The sequence below is a fragment of the Bubalus kerabau genome, chromosome 15 (assembly GCF_029407905.1).
Source record: "Bubalus kerabau isolate K-KA32 ecotype Philippines breed swamp buffalo chromosome 15, PCC_UOA_SB_1v2, whole genome shotgun sequence".
Classification (NCBI taxonomy): domain Eukaryota; kingdom Metazoa; phylum Chordata; class Mammalia; order Artiodactyla; family Bovidae; genus Bubalus; species Bubalus kerabau.
The window spans coordinates 27346194-27372526 of NC_073638.1; the positions used below are offsets into that span (position 1 = coordinate 27346194).

The 26333-nt window shown below is 39.6% G+C and overlaps 1 protein-coding gene across 3 annotated transcripts; it reads right to left on the reverse strand.

Moving 5' to 3' along the window:
* Positions 1–853: 853 nt before the first annotated feature.
* BUD13 (BUD13 homolog) lies at positions 854–25296 on the reverse strand. Of its 3 annotated transcripts, none has more exons than XM_055548178.1 (10): positions 25046–25283; positions 23051–23144; positions 21147–21231; positions 17588–18355; positions 15702–15919; positions 13742–13847; positions 13241–13379; positions 12741–12925; positions 12423–12504; positions 854–1260 (listed from the first exon to the last, which is right to left on the reverse strand). In XM_055548178.1, the coding sequence occupies exons 1-10, from the start codon at positions 25186–25188 to the stop codon at positions 1167–1169; spliced, it is 1914 nt and encodes a 637-aa protein (XP_055404153.1). In that variant the 5' UTR covers positions 25189–25283; the 3' UTR covers positions 854–1166. The 3 variants fall into 3 exon arrangements, with proteins under 3 accessions (XP_055404153.1, XP_055404151.1, XP_055404152.1); XM_055548176.1 differs by having other exon boundaries at positions 15702–15973; positions 25046–25282; XM_055548177.1 differs by lacking the exon at positions 854–1260 and adding an exon at positions 8074–8473 and having other exon boundaries at positions 15702–15973; positions 25046–25296.
* Between the last annotated feature and the right edge of the window lie 1037 nt (positions 25297–26333).

Genomic DNA, 26333 nt, shown 5'->3' on the forward strand with positions numbered 1-26333 from the left:
CCAGAATGGAGGCCCTAGTTGAAATCTCCCATGAGTTTTGATTCCCCATGAGAATCCAGTCTCTTGCTTACTTTTACTAATAGATACAAAGTAGAAACTCATTAATGTTTTGATTTCTATTTCTCTAATTACAAGTGGTAAGATACTTATTGGCCATTCTGGTTTTCCCTTTAGATTTCACATATTCACATCCTTTGCCTATTCTTGTTTTGTGTGTTTTCTTTCTGATTTGCAGTACTTCCTTCCATATTCAATCTCTAATAAATGTAATCCTTTGTCAGTTTTAGACATTGGTATATTTTCTCCTAATATATACCTATCTTTAGCTTTGACTACGGGGTGATTTGGTGACTAGAAATATTTAAATATGAATTAGGCAAAGTTATCAAACCTTATGGATTGTGATTTGGAGATCTAACTTAACAGATTTATCCTTATCCCAAAGTCACAAATACATTCTCCATTTTTTTTCTTATTGGCCTTAGTATTTTACCTTTCATTTAGGTAAATTCACTTTGGAATCTGTCTTTGCTTTATGTGGTTTAAGGTAGATATCCAACTTTATTTTTGTCCATATAATAGCCAATTTTCTGAGCACCATTTATCCACCTCTTCCCCACTAATTTGTGACACTACCTCTATCAGATACCATGTCTCCAAATATCCATGTCCATTCCCAAGTCTAGTTTAGCAACAATTCTTATCTTCTAAATGAAATGATCTATCACTGTGAAAGTTATTATTCATCCTGCCTCCCACATGAATGAAAAATCCAACTACCAATCCCCAAAACCCCTGGGGGATCAATACTAGCTTGTATTCTTCCCCAAAACAGAATATCCAATTAAGAAAATTATTTTAAAAAAATAAATGTGTGTTTATTAAAAAAGAAATACCCTAACCAAGAACAAGCCCTGGGACACAGAGAAATCAACACTTCCCCTGAAAGCCAGCATCCGGCAGTGTCAGCACACCTGAGATGTATGGATCCTTCGTCCGGATATTACGTCTCAAATATTCTTCTGTAGTCAAAATTGGTATTCAACAAGTTGCCGGTCTGGGTGGCCCTGATTATTAGCATAGACGACTGTTACAGCTGAATGTCTGTAACAGCTGCCCTATGTCCACTACCACAACCCACAGTCACTCCCACAGCCTCAAAAAAGTTACATATCCTCAACACTCCACTTGTAGGCAAGTTCCTCCACCGCCTTCTTGCTGGCAAGCCTGGCAAAGCGCTTCTGTTCAAATCCATTGGATCTGCAATCAAGAGATACTGATCAGCCAGAATCCTGAACTGAACATGTACGTTTGAAATAAAGAACTCACAATCTAATGAACAATCTAATGAAATCACAATCTAATGAAAAAGGAAAGTGAAAATATTTAAGACATAAGCAACAGAATCAGAAAGACAAAATACATACTCCACCTTTTATTACTCCTTGTTCAGAGCCTTTCCCCTCTCATTTTGACAACTGTTTCAAATATTTACCACTCTCTAAAGGTCCAACTCACTCTCAGCTGATGTCTACATATTATACTTTATCCATGCACTACACACACATTTAGTGAATTCTTACTATACTAGGTACTGTGTCATGAAAACAAGTATAACACAGCACCTGTCCTGATACACTCATAGACTAGTGGAGGAGACTGACATTTAAACAAATAATTAAAACAAAAGGCATAGGTTATGGTAGAAATATGCTCTGGGTATCAAAGCAGCAGAAAGGGGACCTTGCTCAGCTTGGAAGGGGGGTGGACAAGAATGATCAGGAAAGGTTTCATGGAGGGGGTCCTTATGCTAAGTCTAAAAAGACAGAGTAAAGCAAAGAGTCAGAAGGGTTAGGAGGGCATTTCAGCACACAGCACAGCAGAAGCAACAAGAGCAAAGGCACAAAAATAAGAAATGGGATGGTACATGTAAGGAACCAAAGTCAAATTATATGGCTGGAGCTAAAGTACAAATAGAGTAGCACGAGCCAAAGTCAGAGAGGCAGGCAGAGGCCACAACATAATAAGCACTACAGGCCAGAATACGAAGCTCAGATTTCACACAGTAAGCATTAATTCTTTTAAAAACTTTTCACTGGCGTATAAGTGATTTACAATGTTGTGTTAGTTTCAGGTATATAACAAAGTGAATCAGTTATACATATACATATGAAATGAAAAATGAAATGAAAGTCACTCAGTCGTGTCCAGCTCTTTGTGACTCCATGGACTATACAGTCCATGGAATTCTCCAGACCAGAATACTGGAGTAGGTAGCCTTTACCTTCTCCAGGGGATCTTCCCAAACCAGGGATCAAACCCAGGTCTCCCACTCATGTATCATGTATCACCTCCTCGAGGTAGCATTCATTCCCTGATCACAATCTCCGAGGGCTGAATCTACTCTTCCTTTGTGCTCCCAAGGCACCTTGAACACACTCTATAGTAATACTTAGCAAGTAGCACTGAAATTATTTACTCGTCTGTCTTCTTCTGTAGATAGAAAGTGAGTTGGCATGCTCCAGGACCATCTTTTACTAATTGTGAGACCCTGGCGCCTAGTACACAGCTGCTTATGTTATAACTTGTGCTAAGTGTTACTGAACTGATAGGGATGACAGGTTTCCCCCTTTCTTCAGGCCTTACCTAAGGGATGAGTTGGGTGAGTAATGAAAGGCTCAGTAAGAAGTGAAGCTTCTTAAGAATGGCATCATCTCCAACCTTAGAAGCATGAGTGGTGGTCTAGAGCCCAAGGAAACCACTGCTTCTTGCCTGAGGAATAAGTGCTTAAGAGAATCAACACTACTATGATCATACAAAGGTCCTATGAATAACAAACCAAACCCTAAATAGAATCAAAAAAGCAAAGTGCAAAAGAACTTACAGTGGAAAGAGCTTTAGACTAAAGAATCAGATGTCCCAGGTCTTGTTCAAGCTTTTTCAGGTGAGCTGAAAACTCTAAGTAAGTTGTGAAATTTATCAGAGGCTCAGTTTCTCTTTATTTAATGTTGTTAGATTAACTGACCTTATGGGTTTTTCTAACTATAACATACTATAGATTTATTCTAGAAATATTCACTTGCCAAAAATAGACAAGAGTAGAAAAGGCAATGAAAGAATTAATAATCAGAAATAAAGCAAGGATGAGAAAGGAAACTAAAAAGGAAAACTCTAGGAGAAAATATGAAAAATGTAGGAAAACTACAGTGAGAGATGGAGACAAATTATACCAGTAAAAAACCAGGTCAAGGAGAGTTCTAAGTTTGGGGTCCAGAAATTTGAAAAAAATAGAGAAAAGAAAGAACTCGATATGGCAGGGAATATCTTTAGGGTTGTGGCTATAAAAAGATCTACTTCTGGCCATACAGCAAATGAGTATTCTGAAAAATCCTGCTACCAAAGAGCTGACATACAATATCCTGCAAACCAAAGCAGGCAATAAACCTGAAGCCACAGCCAACCTGACAATACCTGCCAATATCAGGAACTAGAGCTCTGGACTTAGATGGCAGCTTGAGGGACAGAAGTTAATGCCTTAGGCCCACATACAGCAGCACAATAGATTCCAATCATGGCAGAGAACTCAAGCAAACTAACCTACTCTCAGGGAACAATTATAAAATCTGGACAAAATACAGTATGTGAAATATTTGAAGGCATGAGTGACCAAAAGCAGGCAGAACTTGAGTGGGAGTTTACTGTGGGAAGAGATTTGTGAAGCTTTTTGCTGGAGGGCACTTCCCAAACTGCACAGCTCATGCAGGCAGAAGGCCACAGGCTTGCTGGCTTTAGGTATGAGTGCAAAGTGGGCAGAGCAGCCAAAAAATCAGGGACAAAACACTGAACGGGAAGAAGCTTCAGAAGGGAAGAACCCCCAAATCTATATACAAACTGCACCCAAATTTTTGGCTAACTGCTTACCTGTGCTTGTTCAGGGGAAACCCCAATGGGCCCACTGAAAAAGCAGCAGCTAGAAACTAAAAGAACTGAGCAGGAATTCAGTTGCTGCCCACTACAAAGGAGATAAGTGTTTACAGTTCAAATACAATCAAGTTAACTGTCTACTGAAATAAAAATCAACACACCTCAAAGGAATTATTAGAATTCAAAGTCTCCACAACGTATATGTCCAGTATAGCATTTTTAAATGACCAGATATGTAAAGAAACAGTAAAATGTGATCAAACTCAAGAAAAACTATGAATAGAAACCAATGCTGAGATAACCCAAATGTTGCAATTAGCAGATAGGACTTCAAAGCACCAATTATAAATATTCTCAAGGGAAAATAAATTGATTCACAATGAATGAATAGGTAGGAAATCTCAGCAGAGAAATATGTCAAATGGGAATTCTAGAGTTGAAAAATATAATAAACTAGCTGAAACAAAAACTTCAGTGTATCAGTCTAATAAGCTAAAGATGGCAGATGAGTCAATCAACTTGAAATGAGATCAATAGAAATTATTTCATCTTAAGAACAGAGAGGAAAATCATGATAAAAAAATGAGCAGGACTTCAGACAACTGTGGTATAATATCAAATACTGGAAATAGTAAAATTGGAGAAGGGAAAGTGGTTTTAAAAAAATAATAACTGGGCAAAAAAAATAGCCAAATGTGAAAAATATGGACTCATAAATCCAAAAAGCTCAACAAACTCAAAAAAGGATCAACACAAAGAAAAACCATATGTAGGTACATCACAATCAAACTGCTGAAAACCAAAGACCAGAAGAAAAATTTGAAAGCTGCTGGAGACAACCAATATATTATAATGTGTGTATGTTGAGGTTGGGGGGAGTGGGACAATGAAACAAACTGACTTCCAATTGGAAACAATGGTGGCCAGAAAGTGATGAAAGATCTTTAAAGAGCTGTCACTGAAGTCTGGAACTGTCAATCCAGAGTTCCATGTGTTGGTTTGAAACCTCAGAAGTTTCCTGGGTGTAATCTGAAATTAGCTCCCATACACGGAGGACAAGGAAAGATCAAAGAAAGAGGCAGACCAGCCCAGATTGGCAGGTGACAGGTTTAATAAGCAAGGGAATTTACATAAAAGGTTTTTTGTCTTGGGCAACCCCACAAAAAAACAGATCTCTGCACCTGCCTCTCAGAACGTTAAATGTTTATAGAGAGCCCTTATGGGTACAGTCACCTATTCAGTCCAGATGATCTCAACACCCTCCTCTCTCAAGGCTGTGTCCTTGAAAAAGCTGCAGATGGGAAGAATAGGCATGATGCACATTCCAAGGACGGTGAGAGACAAGGGCCTCCAACTGCCTGGGTCCAGTTTAAGGGTCAACCAATGGTCACATCCTCTCAATAATCTCCTCCAATACTGCTAGTGAAACAATCCTTCAGAAACGAAGGTGAGAAAAAGTTCTCTGATTTAATTAACAGAACTATGCCAATGCCAACTCCTGGCTTTGATAATGTTACTATGGTTATATAAGATGTTATCATTGGAAGAAATTGGCTGAAGGGTACACTAATATTTTTTTTCAGGTTTTTCTGAGTCCAAGACTATTCCAAAATCAAAGCTTTTAAAAGATAAAGGTGAAGTAAAGACATTTTCATTTCAACAAAACTGTATGTGTTGCCAATGGATCTGCACTGAAGGAATATTAAAATTTCCTAATTTCTTTAACAAAAAAAGAAGAACACCAGAAACGGTAATTATATGAGTAAATACTAACAACTACAATTTTTTTCTTTGGTTTTCTTAGTTTCTTTAAAAATACACAACTACAAAGTAAAAATTTTACCACTGTTATTATGGGATGTATTATATTTTTTAAGTAATATGTATGAAAATATGTATTTTGTATGCACAGTTTCAAAGAACAGCAAGGAGAGATAAGAAAGCCTTCCTCAGTGAACAAAGCAAAGAAATAGAGGAAAACAACAGAATGGGAAAGCCCAGAGACCTCGTCAAGAAAATTAGAGATACCAAGGGAATATTTCATGCAAAGATGGGCACAATAAAGGACAGAAATGGTATGGACCTAAAAGAAGCAGAAGATACTAAGAAGAGGTGGAAAGAATACACAGAAGAACTGTACAAAAAAGATCTTCATGACCCAAATAACCATGATGGTGTGATCACTCACCTAGCGCCAGACGTCCTGGAATGTGAAGTCAAGTGAGCCTTGGGAAGCATCACTACGAACAAGGCTAGTGGAGGTGATGGAATTCCAGTTGAGTTACTTAAAATTCTAAAAGATGATGCCGTAAAAATGCTGCACTCAATATGCCAGCAAATATGGAAAACTCAGCAGTGGCCACAGGACTGGAAAAGGTCAATTTTCATTCCAATCCCATAGAAAGGCAATGCCAAAGAATGTTCAAAGTACCGTACAATTGCACTCATCTCACACACTAGCAAAGTAATGTTGAAAATTCTCCAAGCAAGGCTTTAACAGTACATGAACCGAGAACTTCCAGATGTTCAAGCTGGATTTATAAAAGGCAGAGGAACCAGAGATCAAATCACCAACATCCACTGGACCATAGAAAAACCAAGAAAGTTCCAGAAAAACATCTATTTCTGCTTTATTGACTACGCCAAAGCCTCTGACTGTGTGGATCTCAACAAACTGTGGAAAATTCTTCAAGAGATGGGAATACCAGACCACCTTACCTGCCTCCTGAGAATCTGTATGAAGGGCAAGAAGCAACAGTTAGAACCGGAATTGGAACAACAGACTGGTTTCAAATAGGGAAAGGAGTACACCAAGGCTGTATATTGTCACCCTGCTTATTTCACTTCTATGCAGAGTACATCATGCGAAATGCTGGGCTGGATGAAGCACAAGCTAGAATCAAGACTGCTGGGAGAAATATCAATATCTCAGATATGCAGATGACACCACTATAATGGCAGAAAGTGAAGAGGAACTAAAGAGCCTCTTGATGAAGGTAAAAGAGGAGAGTGAAAAAGCTGGCTTAAAACTCAACATTCAAAAAACTTAAGATCATGGTATCTGGTCCCATCACTTCATAGCAAACAGACAGGGAAACAATGGAAACAATGCGACTTTATTTTCTTGGGCTCAAAAATCACTGCAGATGGTGACTGCAGCCATGAAATTAAAAGACGCTTACTCCTTGGAAGAAAAGCTATGACCAACCTAGACAGCATATTAAAAAGCAGAGACATTACTTTGCCGACAAAGGTCCATCTAGTCAAAGCTGTGGTTTTTCCAGCAGTCACGTATGAATATGAGAGTTAGACCATATAGAAGGCTGAATGCCAAAGAATTGATGCTTTTGAGCTGTGGTGCTGGAGAAGACATTTGAGAGTCCCTTGGACTGCAAGGAGATCAAACCAGTCAATCCTAAAGGAAATCAATCCTGAAAATTCATTAGAAGGACTGAAGTTGAAGTAGAAGCTCCAATACTTTGGCCACCTGATGAGAAGAGCCGACTCATTAGAAAACACCCTGATGCTGGGAAAGACTGAAGGCAGGAGGAGAAGGGGACGACAGAGAACGAGATGGTTGGATGGCATCACTGACTCAACGGACGCAAGTTTCAACAAGCTCTGGGAGAGGGTGAAGGACAGGGAAGCCTGGTGTGCTGCAGTCCATGGGGTAGCAAGGAGTCGGACACGACTGAGTGACTGAACAACAACATGAAAATAACAGCAACAAAAACAGATTAAGTGGAAATACAGTGTTGTAAGATTCTTACATTTCATGTGAAATAGAACAATTATAACTATCAGTAGGCTATGATAAGTTAAAGATATATATTGTGATCCTTACAACTAAAAAAAAAAAAAAAAAAAAAATTGCAGAGGTATAACTAAAAGGAAAACAAAGCAATTAAGGTTCAAAACTAAATCCACACACCTAAAATCTAAAACACTGACAATATCAAATTCCGGATAGGATATGGAGCAACAGAAATCCCCACCCTTTGCAGTAATGTAAAATGGTATAGCCACTTTAGAAGACAACTGGCAGTGTCTTATAAAAGTGAACATGATCTCAACAAAACAAAATAGCAATTGTTGGGTATTTAACCAAGTAAACTGAAAACTATAGCCAGATTAAAAGCCATACACAAATGTTTATTGCAGCTTTATCCACGTTAAAAACTGGGAGCAACCAAGATGTCCTTCAACTGGGGAATAAACAGACTGTGGTATACCCATACAATGCAATACTACTCAGTGATAAACAAGGAATGAAGTACTGATTCATTCAAGAACACAGTTCAGTTCAGTTCAGTTCAGTCGCTCAGTCATGTCCGGCCCTTTGCGACCCCATGAATTGCAGAACGCCAGGCCTCCCTGTCCATCACCAACTCCAGGAGTAGATGAATCGTATATGCATTTTGCTAAGTGCAAAAAGTCTGATTCAAGCGTTGGTGGTACAGTGGTTAGCACGGCTGCCTTTCAAAAAATCTGACTCAAAAGGTTACATACTATATGATTCCATTCATGTAACATTCTGGAAAAGATAAAACTATAGGGATGGAAAACAAGAGCAGAAATTACAAGGGGTTGGTGGAGGAGGAATAAGTAACTAAAAGATGACTTACACAGGAAATTTTAAAATGATGAAACTATCCCATACAGTACTAGGGTGGTGAATAAATGACTCTACTTGCTTGTCAAATCCAATAGAACTTACACCAAAAAGAGTAAACACTAATATAAGTAAATTATAAAAGAAAAAATTACCCAGGATGTCTGGGGGGGAGGGGACTGATTCTTTATGTCTACACATTGAAGAGCTACACATATATCCATGCTTAGATGGTAAATGAGTTTCTCATTTCCAAATTTCTCAACTTTGAAACTGTTTTATGTGCATCTTGGTATGAGCAAAATGAATAGTGGATGGTGGCCCTTTCTCAATGTTGGGGAGGGAATTTATAGGTAAGGAAAAAAGAAAGGTAATACTTGGTTAGAGTCAGTTACATCAGTATGAACTCATATTTATATATGCATATATGTAACATACCTCCAGAGGGACACAGAAACAATTATAGATATGTGTGTATACACACATACAGACTACTATACATGCATTACCAAGCTCTGTTTGCTGAGAGGATCTAGAAGCAGTGACACTCCAGTAATAATAAGCATTCTAGCAGTTATATCTTGGTTTGCAAATACCATTCTCCATTAAAAGCTGCCAGGGTTTCTTAGAGAAAAGGCAATTCTTTAGGGCTGGGGCAGAGAAAATACAAGGAAGTAAAGGAACCCTAAAAAAGGAAACAGTGAAAGGGACAAAGAAAGGGACACCCGACAGAATTTCCAGTACTCAAGGAATGGAACAAAAAAGATAACATAAGCAACAAAATAAATAACATTCCACTAGATTACAGTACAAAGTATAATAGAAAATATACATGAGTCCATACTAATATAAATAAATGACTGAGCAAATAAATGGGGAGGTGAAACAGATCTTTCTTACAGAAAAAATCTAAATAATACATGGAGATACCCTTCCATAGTTCTTCTGAGTATAAGCTGAACTCAGCGACTCACTTCCAGAGAAGAGAGTATAAAAGAAAAAGAAGAGTAATTTTAAAGTTGAGAAACCTGGCAAACACTCACTACCTTAACCTTGTGATCCCGGTTAACTTTACTAGTGATGTCATGTGAGTATCACGTAACCCCTAAAATGACATGATGAGAAGGACATTTCACCACTGTGGAATTCTTTGCAAAAACCCGTAACGTCCAGGCTAACCATTAGAAAAACATGCAACAAACTCAATTTGAGTAACGTTTCACAGAAATACCTGACAATACCCCCACAAAACTGTTAAGGTTACAAAAAGCAAAAAGACTGACCAACTGGTCCAGAGCTGAAGGGACTGAGGAGACAGGGCAACTAAGTACAATACAGTATACTGAAATGCATCTCTGAACAGAAAAGGAAAATAGAAGACTGACGAAGTCCAAATAAAATCTGGTGCATTAATAATATGCTAATGTTGGTTTCCTAGATTGGACTACTGTATCATGGTAATATGGTAACAAAATTAGATAAGGCATGTACAAGAACTGTTTGCAAATTTTCTATATATATAAAACTATTCCAAAACAGATAGAATAAAATACTTTTTCAAAACACTACCCCCAAACAACTGCAAAATACACATTGTCTTCAAGTGCAAATGGGGTATTCACCGAGGTAAACCATATACTGGGCGACTAAACATGTCTTAACAAATTTAAAAAGATCAAAATATTATAGCATTAATTTCAAAATATTAGAGTATATTCTCTAACCTCGATGGAATTACATTGGAAATCAATAAGATATCTCAATTCAATTCAATTCAATAAGTTGCTTCAGTCGTGTCTGACTCTGTGTAACCCCATAGATGGTAGCCCACCAGGCTCCCCCAACCCTGGGATTCTCCAGGGAAGAACACTGGAGTGTGTTGCCATTTCCTTCTCCAATGCATGAAGGTGAAAAGTGAAAGTGAAGTCGCTCAGTCATGTCCGACTCTGTGCGACCCTATAGACAGCAGCCTAGCAGGCTCCTCTGTCCATGGGATTTTCCAGGCAAGAGTACTGGAGTGGGGTGCCAAATAAAATATCTAGACTAGTCTAAATGTTTGGAATTCTAAAATACACTTCTAAGTAATTCATGGGTCAAAGAGTAAACCAAAAAGAAAATCAGTATATATTTTGAACAAAATCCAACATACATTCCTGAAAAAAGACCTTTCTTAGCCAACTGGGAATAGAAATTTCTCAACTCAATAAAGGAAATGTATCCCCCCACCAAAACTATAGTTTACAAAATTTAATGGTGAAAAGACTGCATTTTTTCCTCCTAAGGTTAGCAATAAGGTAAAAGATGTCTGCTCTGACTACTTCTACTCAACATATGCACTGGAAGTTCTACCTAGTGTAATCCGGCAAGAAAAAGAAACAAAAGGCATCTGGATTGGAAAGGAAGAAGTAACACTGTCTATATTCACAGAAGACACGATCCTCAAGGTTCAAAATCTGGTAGAAGCTACAAAAAGCCATTGTATGAAGTGACCTTTGCTTCAAGGAAAGTGGCTGATGTAATACTGGGTTGTTGCTAATGACCAAATTGGAGCTTTCGAGCATAAATTAGAATTTTTTAAAACTTTAGCTTTGGTAATATGGTAACAAACTACCACGGACTCTTTTAGCTTCTATTTATTTAAAGATTTTCTGTGATGAGATCAAAGTTAATGTTAGTATATAATCATTATCTGATATTGTACATGAAATATATCAACATTTGAAAGGCCTGAAAAAAAAAAAAAAACAATGAACAGCAGATGATGCTATAAAGTCACATATGAGTAAAAGTAGAAGTAAAAGTACAAAGTAGAAAAAAGACCAATAAATTTTAATCTAACAGAATGAAAAGATTTTTGATATGGTTTCTGATTCCATATTATAAGTAATCTTTAAGAAACTTATTGAGTTTTTGTGGAGTATTAAAAAAAACTCTAATACACCTTCCTTTCCTAACTACCTGTGTATAAAGTTGAATTTTCTTCATATATTTCAACTAAACATAGTGCAACAGACTAAATCCCAATGTATTCTATTAGCCCAGACATTAATGAGAGCTGAGAGCTGCAAAAATGCAAATCAAAGCTATTCGTCTCACATTTTCATTCAGAAAATATAGTTATTTTTTTTTAAAGCAGGGTAACTATGCTATTGTAATGGCTTTTTAAAAAGAATAAATACTTTTAAAACTACTTAATTTCTAATATGGTAAATATTAATAGACATAACCCACATAAAACTTCCTGGAGTCCTAAATAATCTTTAAGAGTATAATGGGGTCTTGAGATTACAAAGTTTGAGAGTCACTGTGCTACATGATAGAACAATGTCCTTCAGCAGGCAAGAGATGGAATCTCACAGGAAGCAGAGGCACTGACTGCAGACAGGGGCCTGTACAATTCACCCATGATAGCATACAGAAAGTTAAGTGTGTGTGGGTACAGACGTGGGTAGGTGAACAGGTGAGGTGGTAGGGGTCAGTGTGACATTACAAGTGACTCACTCCTAGGCAGTGAAGAAAAGGTTCAAAGGCTACATTTTAAAGACACAATATACAGAAGGCTACAGACTAGCACCCATCACTCAATCCCCTCTAAACCTTAAGAGAATATCACCAGAAGTGGCCAACATCAAAAAAAAGGTATCTATCTGGACCACCTCGGTTATCTACCCAGAGCTTTAAAAAGCTTTGAAAAGGAAAAGAGGAGAAGGAGGAGTGCTATGAGCATGGGAAATGGGATTTGAGAAACAGAAGCAAGTACACTGCACATCACTAACCTTGTGATTAGAGCAGAGAATGAGGCAGAGTGTAATGATTTGAGAACAGTCAGGGAAGGTTAGGGTTACAAGGAAGAGAAAACAAAACCGTAGGAAATACTTGGGCTTACCTGTCCACTCCATCCCAGCGATACCCTGGCCAGATATTGAATCTGTTGGGAGGGGGTGCAGGGCCACTGTAGCGAGGTCTCACTAAAGATAGGAGAGAGAAGTTAGTTACCTATGTAATTTAATTCAGAGCTGAATGGCAGTGAGGAAAAAATAATTTTATACAGAAATCTCTGATCAAGTTCAACTTAAATTCCCAAATACAAAGAATTTGAAATTATACAGGAACGCCTTCTTTGCACATATTTATGAATCATCATTCTAATGATTCTCTCTTCACATACATCACCTCTATCTCTGATGATTCCCAGAAGGCTCACCTTTCTTATTCTTGTTCTCCTTGGCCTTATTCTTCTTGATAAAGTTGGCCATGGGGTCCCCCTCTCTTTCCTGTTCTCTCAGCATCCGATCCAAATCTTCATCATCAATATAGCGGGCCAGAGGCTTTTGCATTTCCTTCATCGCATCCTCCACATTTTGTTGCTGCTGCCGGGTCTGGGCAAGCCTGGACAAAAAGAACCAGGAGTGTCTGCTATCCTGTGTAACATCTCCAGTCTTACACTGAGAAGGACCATACTGCTACACGTGGAGAGCCTCCTCTTCCTAGCAGTCCAGGGCAAATACTGAAAAAGGTAAAATTCCCAGAATACCAACCAGAAGTGTGAAATATGTCAGTATTGTAGGAAGCAAACTGAGCACACTGAAGTTCCCATTCCTGAAAATAGCTTTAAGGCAAACAATGAACTAGTTGGTCAGGAGAGTAGAGAAATTACTTCTTCCAGTAACTGCAGTCTTGTGTTCCTTTCAGTGGCTCTCTTACCCTTTGCCCCACTGAGCATACAACTCCTCTCTCTTCGAGTCCTTCTCTGCTTTTCGCCTCTGCTCTAAACGTTCCAGTTTCAAATTCCTCTTACGACCAGACTTATCTCGAAATACAGTTTCAGCATGTTGGAATTCAGCTGCAAAGGAAAAGTACACTTTTAAAGATAAACGAAAAGGTGTCAAAATCAGAAACACATTCTAACAGCTGAAGTCAACCAGTTAGTGGCTCTGATGCAGGATAAGAACTTTCACAGCCAGACCACAAGTAGTCCTTACCAACATCTAAGTGCATACTGGTGATGATTCTGAAAACTAACATTTTTTAAGAAGGAAAAGATCCACTTGAAGCCAATGAGAAGTTAAAACAAAGCAGAAAACCAGATTTGAAATTTGATAGCAATTAAAAATTTTAAATATCAGGTAAATTAGTTTTTTGGTTTTTTTTTTTAAGTAAAAGTTACAGAAGCCTCAATTGGTCTCTGCACTTTCACATTTTTACCTTCAAATGCCATGGTCTCTTGGTCCCGTTTCTTGAGCTCCTGCTGCTCTCGCTGTATGTCAGTTAACACCAACCCAGTTTTAGCCCCAGAATACATGTGTGCAGCCTATGCAATGGAAAAGGGAGCATCCAACATTAATGAGACAATGTGGCAACAGGCTCCGTGGGTGTACAGTTATGTCTGAGGATCAGCAATTACCAAACCAAAAACGCTACCTTATATTCTCATTATCAACCACAGGATTGGCAAAACAGAAGAAATAAAACTGAATTTCATGGGAAATTAACAGTACTGTTAAGTTTAAGAGCAAACAGAAACACAAACCAACAATTTACTAAAGGGAAGGCTGTAAAAAGTGAAAGTTTTAGTCGTTCAGTCGTGTCCAACTCTTTGTGACCCCATGGACTGTAGCCTGCCTGGTTCCTCTGTCCATGGAATTCTCCAGGCAAGAATACTGGAGTGGGTAGCCATTCCCTTCTCCAGGGAATCTTCCCCACTCAGGGATCAAACCCAGATCTCCTACACTGCAGGCAGATTCTTTACCATGTGAACCAAAGGACAGGCTAAGCATCTGTATTTCTGACTTTTTAGCATATAAACTGCATACACGAAGACTCTCAGGTCACCTGATCAGAAACCTCTATCAAGCTCTGAGCCCTTCAGTAGAGCTGAATATTTCAGCTGAATCAACACTGATAAAATATTCCATTTAAATCACAAAGTCAAGCAAACCTATCAATTTCAAACCTGAAATTGTGGCTATATTTCAGGATAATGACAAGATATGACCAAATCCAAACTTTTTACTAAAACCCACCCTGTATCAAAATAACAAACCACCCCGCAATCAATGTATATAAATTTTTATATCCTAATATCCTTAAGCAATGTGCTAGGTACTTCCCTGGAAGTCCAGTGGTTTTCAATCCTTGGTTGGGGAACTGAATAAAGATCCTGCATACCATGTGACATGGTCAAAAAAAAAGCAATGTGCTAAATCTGATTAATATTAAATTGTCCATGGACTAAGCAGATACATAAAAATGTCACTGGGTCCAGTTGAAACACTGACCTCACTCCACTCCCCACATCCTGGGGTTAGGGACTGACTGTTCCACCCTACCAGGACCACATAGACTACAGAGGAGACTTACCTGAAAAGTCTGTGTTGGAGGTAACATGCACATCACAGGCTCTTTCTTAACCAACTCACTGGAATAACATTTCTTTTTTTTCTCTTTTTCTGTTTTTGGAATAACATTTCTGTACTAGTAGTGGTATTCTTTATAACACAAGTACTTGGGGTTCATGTGGATGTTGTTAATTCAGCCTTCATCGCAGATTTAAAATAATACAAAATACTTACTTCCCAGGCGATATGATTTTTAAAGTCGTTTTATATTTTAAATGCCTCTCTTTAAGCTCTGGATACAGAGACCTACAGTCCAAATGGCTTACACTAAATGCTTACTTTGTCCCAGGCCCTGGGCTAAGAGTTTTACTTACACTACAGCATTTAATTCTCAAAAGAACCTGAAGTATATACTACTATCATCTACATTTTAAAGATGAAGAAGCTGAGGTTTAGAGATATTATGTATCTTGCTCAAATCTCACATAAGAAGTAGAATTCCATGTGTGATCTGTTTGACACAAAGTTCGTGCTCCTAACTCCACTCTGTAAACTACATTCTCAATTTGTTCATAAGAAATAGGAAGTTTTGTTTAAACTATTAAAATGAGATTTGTGGAACTGAGAGAACATAAAGGCAGATGCTATTTAGGAAATCTGCTACTTGCAAGTTCCCCTGGGTTGAGTTAGATAGTCTTGCCTTCAGAGAGAAGAAAAGAGCTCTAGAGGTCCTGTGAGCTAGATTTCTCTGGCTTGATCTCTGAGACCTGTACAGAGCTAGAAAATGAGTTACTCTAAACTAAGACATGGCTCCTGAAAGTTCTTACCTTCTTTCCCAGAGGCTGACTCCTTCGAGGTGGAGACAGATCAGAATCAGAAGATTTGGCCCTCTGCTTTCTCCTTGGTGGAGAGAGGTCAGAATCAGAGCTCCGATGCCTAGGTCTATTCCGCGGAGGTGACAGATCGGAGTCGGAATCCTGGGGCCCTGAACTCTGTTTGTGCCGTGGAGGAGAAAGATCTGAATCAGAGGTTTTCCTACTGTCACCTGGGTAGGAAGAAGAGTCCAAAGTGTGATGTTTCCTATGGGTGGGGGAAGAGCCTAGAAATTGAAGAGTAAAGATTTTAATCCCCTTGGCAAAATCTAAAAAAGAATGTACCAGGCTAATGTTCAACATTCATTTAGTCCTCTTGTGAGGAACTATCACTAACCTAAACATAAGTATACATGACAAGGGAGAAGAGCAAAGTCAGAGATAACTTTTAAAACCAATGGGTGGGGTTCTATTCCCAAGTTACCAGTTACTGCGACTAGCACAAGACATCTCACCATTCTCATCTGTGCCATATTTATCCACACATAGAGTGGCCAAAACAAACTGAACTCAGGGCTCAGTGGCGTTGTCAGTCGCTCAATCGTATCCAACTCGTTGCAACCCCATGGACTGTGGTCCTCCAGGCTCCTCTTCCATGGAATTTTCCAGGCAAGAATACTGGAGTGGGTTGCCATTCCCTTTTCCAAGGGATTGTCCTGATCCAGGGATTGAACCCAGGTATTCCACATTGCAGGCAGATTCTTTTACTATCTGAGCCACCCAGGAAGCTCTAGCAAGTTAAGATGACCTAGAATATATTCTGGGTTTTCCTGGTGCCTCAGATGGTAAAGAATCTGCCCAAATGCAGGAGACCCAGGTCTGATCCCTGGGTCAGGAAGATCCCCTGGAGGAGGAAATGGCAACTCACTTCAGTATTCTTCTGGAGAATTCATGGACAGAGGAGCCTGGTGGACTACAGTCAGAAAGAGTCAAACACAAGTGAGTGACTAACACACACACAGAGAATATATTCTGATGTCTTTTGACTAAAACATAACAATGTATTTGAATTAAAAATTAAAGCAGTACCTAGGGACAAAAGATGGAGCAAACAAATTTCATTGCACAGGTGAGCTGTAGACATAGGCATCACAAATCACCTCCCCCAAAGGCAATCTGCAATACGTTATCAACAGTCCTATAAGCAAAGAACCCCCCTGAGCCAGTAAATAAATTTCTACTTTGTTCCCTAGGAAACGTATCTAAAAGCACTTCAATTCCCAGGAAGTCTATCTAGACATAGATACAAAAATAATCCAGAACAGAGCAACTGTTTATGTATAAGGATGTTCATTATAGAATTACAGAGGAAAAGGTTTAGAAATAACCTAAAATATGCAATATTAGGGGAATGGTTAATGGAACACCAACAAAAATTATATTAACAAAGAGATATTTTATGACTCAGGAAAGATAATGTTAAGTGAAAAAAGCAAGCAAGATTACACATGCAATATTTACTTACTGCCTAGACACGTCTCAACTACATCAAAAATGATTAGAAAAAAAGACTAAAAGAACATTGGCTACAAGAGAGAGACTGCCTCTGACTGGACAGAATTTTGTGTGATCTTTTTCTACGTTTCTATACATTCCAAAGTTTCTGCAACAAACATGTAGTATTTTCATGAGGTGGGGAGAATGAACAAAAAATATATATAAAAACTTCTACCTTACTACTGTTAATTTTTAACTCTCCTCAGCCCAACCTCTCACTATTTCCCTCCAGTTTTTAAAACTCCAAAGCTCCATTCTCATTTCTAAAGACCACAAATACAGCAACTAAAAGATCCAAAAGAAAGCACTCTGGGAACAGGTCCCTCTCACGGACAAATGCTCACCTTTAGAATCATGCTGCTTACTTCTAACATGGGATGTAGCCTTCTTTTTTCGTAAAGGAGAGAGGTCTGAGTCATACTCATATTTGCTATTCTTTGGGAGTGATGGATGAGAAGGTCCTGGCCCCTTCCAATGTGGAGAAGTTTTGCTAGAGCTTTCTGGGGCTTCACTGCTTTTGGTTCTGGGCAGTGAGTGAGGAACATAAGCAGCCAAGTCACTGGAATTATGATGGGCCCTCCTGAGCTGTGGTCTATCCACAGAGTCAAGAGTCCTTCTAGGTTGAGCTGTGTCAGGGGAGCAATTACGGGCCCTTCTGGCGGGAGAGAGATCTGAGGAACTGTGGTAGGTCCTCCTAGGAGGAGATGAATCTGGGGTGTCATGACGGGTCCTCCTAGGAGGAGATGGATCTGGGGTATCATGACGAACCTTCCTAGGAGGAGCAGAATCCAGAGTGCCATGACGAATCTTCCTAGGAGGAGATGAATCCGGGGTGTCATGACGGGCCTTCCTAGGAGGAGATGAATCCGGGGTGTCATGACGAACCTTCCTAGGAGGAGATGAATCCGGGGTGTCATGACGAACCTTCCTAGGAGGAGATGGATCTGGAGTGTCATGACGAACCCTTCGAGGAGGAGATGGATCTGGAGTGTCATGACGAACCCTTCTAGGAGGAGATGGATCCGGGGTGTCGTGACGAACCTTCCTAGGAGGAGATGAATCTGGGGTGTCATGACAGAACTGTCTGTGTGAGGGTATATCTTCACTGCGGCCTAAACACAAATAGCAAACAATCAGATTCCCACAAATGCTCTGTTATCCCTCTAACCAAAGTTTCAAAAAACACTCCAGCAGGCTACATCTCAAAACTACTAAGAAAGCCCAAAAGGTATGCACAGCTACTTCAGGGCAGTAAAGTAGCACTCATGAATATCCTAAGAAAAACCACTCCATTTGCCTAACAGGTCATAAATCTGCAAGGCACTTTAAATGTAGTTTTCATGTTGTATCTTGTTAGGTAAGCAGGGCAGGTATCCTTGTTTTACAGACATGAAAACAGAGACCCTAAGAAGCTAAGTGGTTTCCTACCTAGGGGGTCACTGCTACTAAAATGAAGAGACAGGCTAGAACCCCGACCTTCTAATCCCAATCCAAAGCTCTTCCCCAAACCTTATTTGTATGGAATTCTCCATGAGAAGCTCCCACTAATATCTAACTTAGGCAATTCACAGTTTGCACCCACTCCTCTCTCAAAAGGCAAACTGAGTAATTCCGTGCCACATCAAAATGAAATCCTGTGGGCTATTTAATCCATGCCATTGTGCTCCTTATTAAAAGCAGCAAGAGCACCAGAAAGAAAGAAGGATCAGCACTTTACCGGTCACCTGCTACATGCCCATGTCTATACAGATAATTTCATTTAATTCACACAAGCAGCTTAGGAGATAAATATTGTTCTCCTCTTATTATAAAGAAGCTGATACTCAGAAAATCTAAGTAATTTGCCAAAATCATACTGTTAGAAAGTGGTGAAATGAAAATCCAAACCCAGATCTGTCTGACTCCAGAGTCCACAAACAATCTTTAAAATGGAAACAGTTTGAGACTTTTGATATTCAAAGACATAACAGAATGAAACGTTTATAGCAAATCCAGAGAGTGACAAAATCCAGTTTCTCTTCTCCTTCTATCTCTTACCACAGAGCTCCCTAAGCAAATATAAACAACTAAAAGTTGGGTGGGATTCAATGAATATTTGTTAATGGGTGAATTAAACAAGTCACCTCCTTTACTTTGGAGAATAGGCTCCTCTGACCAGAATCCACCCCTCAAAGAAAAGTAATGATATCTGTAGGGTGTATACATGCGAGTTAAGTTGTTTCAGTCATGTCCGACTCTTTGCAACCCTATGGACTGTAGCCCACCAGGGTCCTCTGTCCATGGGATTCTCCAGGCAAGAATACTGAAGTGGATTGCCATGCCCCTCGTCCAGGGGATCTTTCTTCCTGGCCCAGGGATCAAACCTGCATCTCTTCTGTTTCCTGCATGGCAGGAGGGTTTTTTACCACTTGCGTCACCTGGGAAGTACCTGACAGTAAATCTAATCCACATGGTTGATAAATCCCATGATATTTATAAAAAGCTGGAGGTATAACCCTCCCAGACTTCAGACTATACTACAAAGCTATAATAATCAAAACAGCATGGTCCTGGCACAAAAAGAGGAATATAGATCAATGGGACAGAATAGAGAGCCAGAGATAAACCCATATACCTATGGTCCATTAATCTATGACAAAGGAGGCAAGAATATATAATGGAGAAAAGACAGCCTCTTCAATAGGTGGTGCTGAGAAAACTGGACATGCACGCAGAACAATAAAATTAAAACATTCCCTCACACCATATATAAAAATAAACTCAAATGGTTCAAAAACCTAAATATAAGCCCTAAAACTACAAAACTAGTAAGATTAAATATAGGTGGAACATTCTTTGACATAAATCATAACAGTATTTTCTTGGCTCAGTTTCCTTAGGCAAAAGAAATAAAAGCACAAATAAACAAATGGGACCTAATTACACTAAAAGCTTTTGCACAGCAAAGGAAACTATCAACAAAATAAAAGACAAGCTTATGGAATGGGAGGAAATATCTGCAAATGAAGCAACCAACAAAAAATAAAACCCAACCCAATCAAAAAATGGGCAGAAGACTTAAACAGACATAATTCCAAAGAAGACATACATATGGCTAACAGGCACATGAAAAGATGCTCAACATTGCTAATTATTAAAGAAATATAAATCAAAACCACAATGAGGTTATCACCTCACACCTGTTAGAATGGTTATCATCAAAAAGTCTACCAAGGGAATTTGCTGGTGGTCCAATGGGAAAAATAAAAACACTAATTTAAAAAGATATATGCATCCCAATGTTTACGGCAGCACCATTTCTATAGCCAAGACATGGAAACAACTCAAGTGCCCAGCAAGACACAATTTTTGGTTTAAGAAGTTGTGGGATACACACACACACACGAATATTATTCAGCCATGAAAAAGAGTGAGATATTGCCATTTGTAGCAACATGGATGGACCTAGAGAATATTATACTAAGCGAAGTCAGACAGAAAGATAAATATCATATGACAGAATTTACATGTAGAAACTAAAAAATAACACAAATTGTAACACATATACGGAACAGAAATAACACATATACAGAACAGAAACACAGACACAGAAAACACACTTATGATTACCAAAGGGGAAGGGGGAAGGAATAACTTAGGAGTATGGGATTAACATATACAAACCACTATACATAAAATAGATAAGCCATGAGGAATTACTGTACAGGCCAGGGAACTGTATTCAATATCCTAGAATAACTTAAATAAAAAATTATCTAAAAAAATATATATACACGTAACTGACTTTGTCACATACCTAGAACACAATATTGTAAATCAATGATACTTCAATTTTAGAAAAAAGAAAAAAAAAGTCTTCCCCTATTAATGAGAAATTCAGATTTATCTGTTACTGGAACTCACTCCCCAGAAGCTTCCATTTAGCACTGGAACGAAAGGCTTCCATCTGCTTTACCTCTTCTGGCCGCTCATCCACAAACTCAGCCACCTGGGAAGTGAGAAGAACATTTTAAGGAAATCCACAGGATCCAGCCAAGTAGCAGTGCTATCTGAAGAACCTGAAGCTATGACTATTCCACTCCTAACAATACATGGCTCACAAAGACTCAAAACAGCCCTGAAGAAACAGATAGTGGTCCTCAGTTACATGTGCTCCATAAACATGTGAATGTCACTGGATGGTTTAATTATAGATCTTTCTCTGACTCATCAATTTCCCTCCAGATGTTCATTTATTTTATTACAAACCTTTTTATTAACCCACCTGGTATAACAACTGCCACTCAAAGCTAAAAGCTAAACTCCTTTTACCTGTTTACCACTCCTTCAGGGTAAAAACACAGGCAGGGTTCCTGTCACACTTATCATTCATTAAGGAATTTGGACTCCTTATGAAAGCTTTACTGTAGATCACAATGATAGTTTTTCTAGGATCCCACCAAAAGAAGTCATTAAAATGTATAAAGACTCATAGACTCTTTAAGGGATAAGACCATATTTCCTATCACCCAAATTCCCAAATAAATCTGGAATGTTCCCTACAGTATCCTTGATAAATGATCACTCATGTAGTCCCTCCTGACAGAACCAATTCACTGACAGGGAACTCATGTTACAAGGCGGTCCGCTGCATTTGGGGGTTAGAAAGTTCTTAGTTGTATTGGACCCGTATCTACCTTCCTGTAACTTCTTTCTATCGACCCAAGTTCTGACCTCCGATGCAAATGATCCTCTTTCCACATGACAGACCTGCAACTATGAGCAAAGCACTGCTTTGTGCTTTACTTATATTATCTCACTCCATCTTCACAAAAGCCCTGCGAAGAAAGGCTCCACATTACTAAGAGCAAATTATGGCTCAGAGACGTAATTATCTCCTTTCCACCTTGTTTCTCGGCAATTCTGAGCAAAAGTCCCATGGCCATACCAATGCTAACTTATTTACCTATGTTTTTGACCACCTGGCTCTTACTTATCCTTCAAAACTCCATTCAGATATCTCCATCCTTCAAGGAATCTCCCATTTTCATGGGCTAAAAAATGTGCCCATTAGGTTCTAAGAGCACTTGGCATGTATGTGAGGGGCTTCCCCATTGGCACAGGTGGTAAAGAATCCACCTGCAATGCAAGTGATGCAGGAGACACAGTTCAATCTCCAGGAAGATCCCTGGAGAAGGAAATGGAGACCCACTCCAGTATTCTTGCCTGGGAAATCCAAGGACAGAGAAGCCTGGCAGGCTACAATCCATGAGGTCACAAAAGAGTCAGACACAACTTAGCGACTAAACAACAATAACGTGTGTGAACTATATCTCTGACATTCACCATATTGCTGAAATTATTTGAAATTCAGTCTCCCATTCTAAGGGTATGACCTCTAAAGTATAAACACTATATTCTATTAACCTACATATCTGCTATACCTAGGCAAACGTATACAATTTTAAAGCTTAGTTGAATCAGTAAATAAAAGAAGTAAATAAAATTTCCTTTCATTGAAACTGAACAGTGTTTTTAAGGTAAGTTCCAACAAATTGAACCATGGCTAATTCTAATCATGACTCTTTATCACTGACACTGAGGAATCCTGTCTCTCTGTGATCAGTTCCCACTTCTAGGCAGATGGAGCCTTCCATATACAAAGACTGTATATAGGCATCATCAAAGAAAACTATTTTAAAATAGCTCCTGGAAAATGTCACCTCTTCTCTGACCTTAACTTTCCTCCTTACTATCTACGCTGCATTAGGAGTCGAGATTAACAGGCTTGCATTTCAAAGTCCTCAGAGCCTCAAAAAGATACACACCACAGGCAAATCTCCATCATCTTCCTCTTCCTCCTTTTCTGCTTTAGTGGTTGAGATAGATGTCCAGCTCACGTCATCATCCACAATTCGCATTCTAAAAATGAAAAACAAAAGACCAAAAAAAGAAGAATCATTCTTGGATAACAGCCTACAAACATTCATCTCCGGTTTTAGACTAAAGTTCAAAATCCTGTAAGATCCTATGGTCCATTCTTTGCCAATATGGCCAATTTCATCTCGCACCACTGTCTCCTCAATTCACTACTGACTAGTCATCTTCTGATGCCTAGAATGAGCCAAATTCTTTTCCATATCAGTTTCACATATTTAGTTCCTTCCCTCTGCCTAACCTATTCTTCTTATTCTTTACTGGGAAACTCTTTGTCATTCTTAAAATCCTAGCATATATATAAATTCCTTGAGCAGACCTTACAAACTACTCCTCTTACCTCTCCCAACTAAGAATCCGTGACACATTCTTGGAAATAAATCAACTAGTTGCATAATTAGTTGTTTAAAGACTGTATCCCCATTAAACTATAAGCTCCATCAGAGTAGGGACAATGATATCTCATTCACAGTGATATCCTCACTGTGATAGAGGAAGTACCCAATAAATGTTTGTTACATGGATCAACTATGGATGAGTCCAAAGAATAATGACTGCCATGATGTAAACCGTTATTATTAACAGTTATTATTTGAAAAGCCAGATGACTAATCACAACAACCATTTAATAGAAGTGATATAATTCAATATTACTCTGACTTTAAAGATGAAAAAACTGAGGCTTAGAGAGATGAAGTACCTTGTCCAAGGCCACACAGCTCATGAAGTGGCACAGCTAGGACTGAAAGACCGATCAATGACACTTCGAAGCTCAAGACAATGTCACTACAAGGCACTGCCTCCAGGAAACCCACACAAGTCAGAGGGGTCAGAAGACAGCAAGAATAACGCAACACCCAAAGAGTTAACGATCTAAACCGGTTAGTTCTTGGGAACTATTTGACTTTACAGGGTATATTAGTTTCTTAGAGCTGCCTAACAAAGGACCACAAACCGAGTGGGTTAAAACAACAGAAATGTATTCCTTCACAGTTCTGGAGACTTCAAGTCTGAAATCAAAGTGTGTGCAAGGCAATGTCCACCAAGAAAGGCTCCAGGGAAAGATCTTTCCTTGACTCTTCCAACTTCTGGTAGCCTCTGTCAGCTGCATAAATCCAGTCCAGCCTCAGCCTCCCATCTTCACCTGGGAAGTTTTCCCTCTAAGCCTGTTTCTGTATCCAAATTTCTCTTTTCTTAAAAGGACACCAGTTTATACTGGACAGCTTAACTAATTATATCTGCAAAGACCCTACTTCTAAATAGTGTCCCATGCTAAAGTTCTGGTTTGGAGGGGAGGGACAGTACTCAACCCAGTACACAGGGTCACATAAGTTTTCTCGTTTGAAAAGTGGAGATAGCAAAAATATCTACTTCTTAACACGGTTATGACTCTTAAATAAAATCATGTCTAAAGTACTTACAATGTTACCAGGCACATGACAAGCACGGTATAAACGTTAGTTGTTACTGTTAGTAGTACCAAGAGTAACAGGAAGTGAGCACAGGTCACGACCCGAGTCCTTGGCTTAGGAGAACCCGCACGGGCAGGTTCTGGGCCGCTAATATACCGGCACAGAGCCTTTGAATTCGTTTCACCTTTATTCTCAGGATACACTATTCACTCTCTGCGGGAGAACGGAACGCTACAAAGGCGGGAAAAGACTAATACAAGTTACAACCCGGCCTGAACACACTGGAGATACTGCCCAGGGGCGCGAGCAGCGGCCTGAGAGGGCTCTGAGCACAGGCAGGGTCAGGCGAGCAGTCAGGGGCGCGGGGCCGCCGGGGCCGCCGGCGAGGAGCCCAGCAAGAGCCGGGCCGAGGGCGGAGCTGGAAGGTGAGGGGCGGCGGGCCGCGCGGACCCCACCCTGCCAGGGCCAACTCACCCCTTGCCGCCGGCCCCGCTAGGCTTCGGCCGCTTTTTGCGACGCTTGCGGCCGGACTCAGGGCCCCCGTCGACGCCGCCATCTGCCCCAGACAAGTATCGCTTCAGGTACTCAGCCTTGGAGAGCGGTGGAGCTGCCGCCATGGCAGCGGAGGGAGACGGGTCGGGGCTGGGGACAAAATTATTGAACGCGAAACGGAACAGCGGCGAGCTGGAGGGCGGGGCCAGGACCGGAAGTGACGGTGTGTTTGGAAGTGCTGGGCAGACATGCGCGAGTCTCGAATCTTGGAGGACTTAAGAACAGGAACACGCACACTTCCGGGGCCCACTACATCCCCTCTGACCCGGCAATTGGGTTTTTCTCTTCGTCCTTCCATCTGCTCAAACAACTGTGCAGCAAGCGCTGCTGTGGTCGCGAGGATACATCCATGACTCCAACAAGACTTCTGCCCCCAGCAGCTTCAGAAGCACCAGAGTAGTTAACGAACGTGGGCTCCGTCCATCTACGTTTGAGTTCTGGCTCAATAACTTGCTGTGAGAGGCCTGGGGCAAGTTACTTAACAAAAAGGGGATAATAATGACACGGAACTCAATGATTAGGTGGACTAAGATAATATTACTGTGCAAAATGCTTCAAACAACAACTGGCACATTGTGTTTAAGTATTTTTTATTAATATGTTTAGGAGGAGAGGAATCTGTTTTAAGGGGCTTTCAAGAGAGGAATTCAGGATTCCAAACCCAGTATAATTATGATGAAAAATATGGTAGTTTCTAACCTATGTAACTTACCCGCATTTGATACCAGTTGTCCTTAGATTTTGTGCGAACTCTTCCCAATGAAAAGAACCTAAATCTATTGATGTTTTCAGCCATGATGTTTTCAGCATGGCAAAAGAGAGAAGCTAGAGACAGAGTCAGACACGACTGAAGCGACTTAGCAGCAGCAGCAGCAGAAAGAATGAATTCTAACACTTAAGTTTAGAAATATTTTTCTTCTTGAGGTTTTAAGAGCTGTACTTGAATTATCTCATTTAACCCTCACATTTCTCACATGGTTTTATTACCTTTACCTTACAGATGAGAACACTGAAGTTTGGAGAGATTAAGTTGCCCAACTTCACACAGAACATATGACCCTTGGGATCAGAGACTAAAAAAGTGGGGTGCAAGAGGTAATCCAAATTTTTTGAAAAATAAGTTAGTTTATGTAGTTTCTCTATCTCACCATATGCTCAATTTTTTGGTCACTGTTTTAAGAGAGATATATTAGTCAATAAGGCATTATTA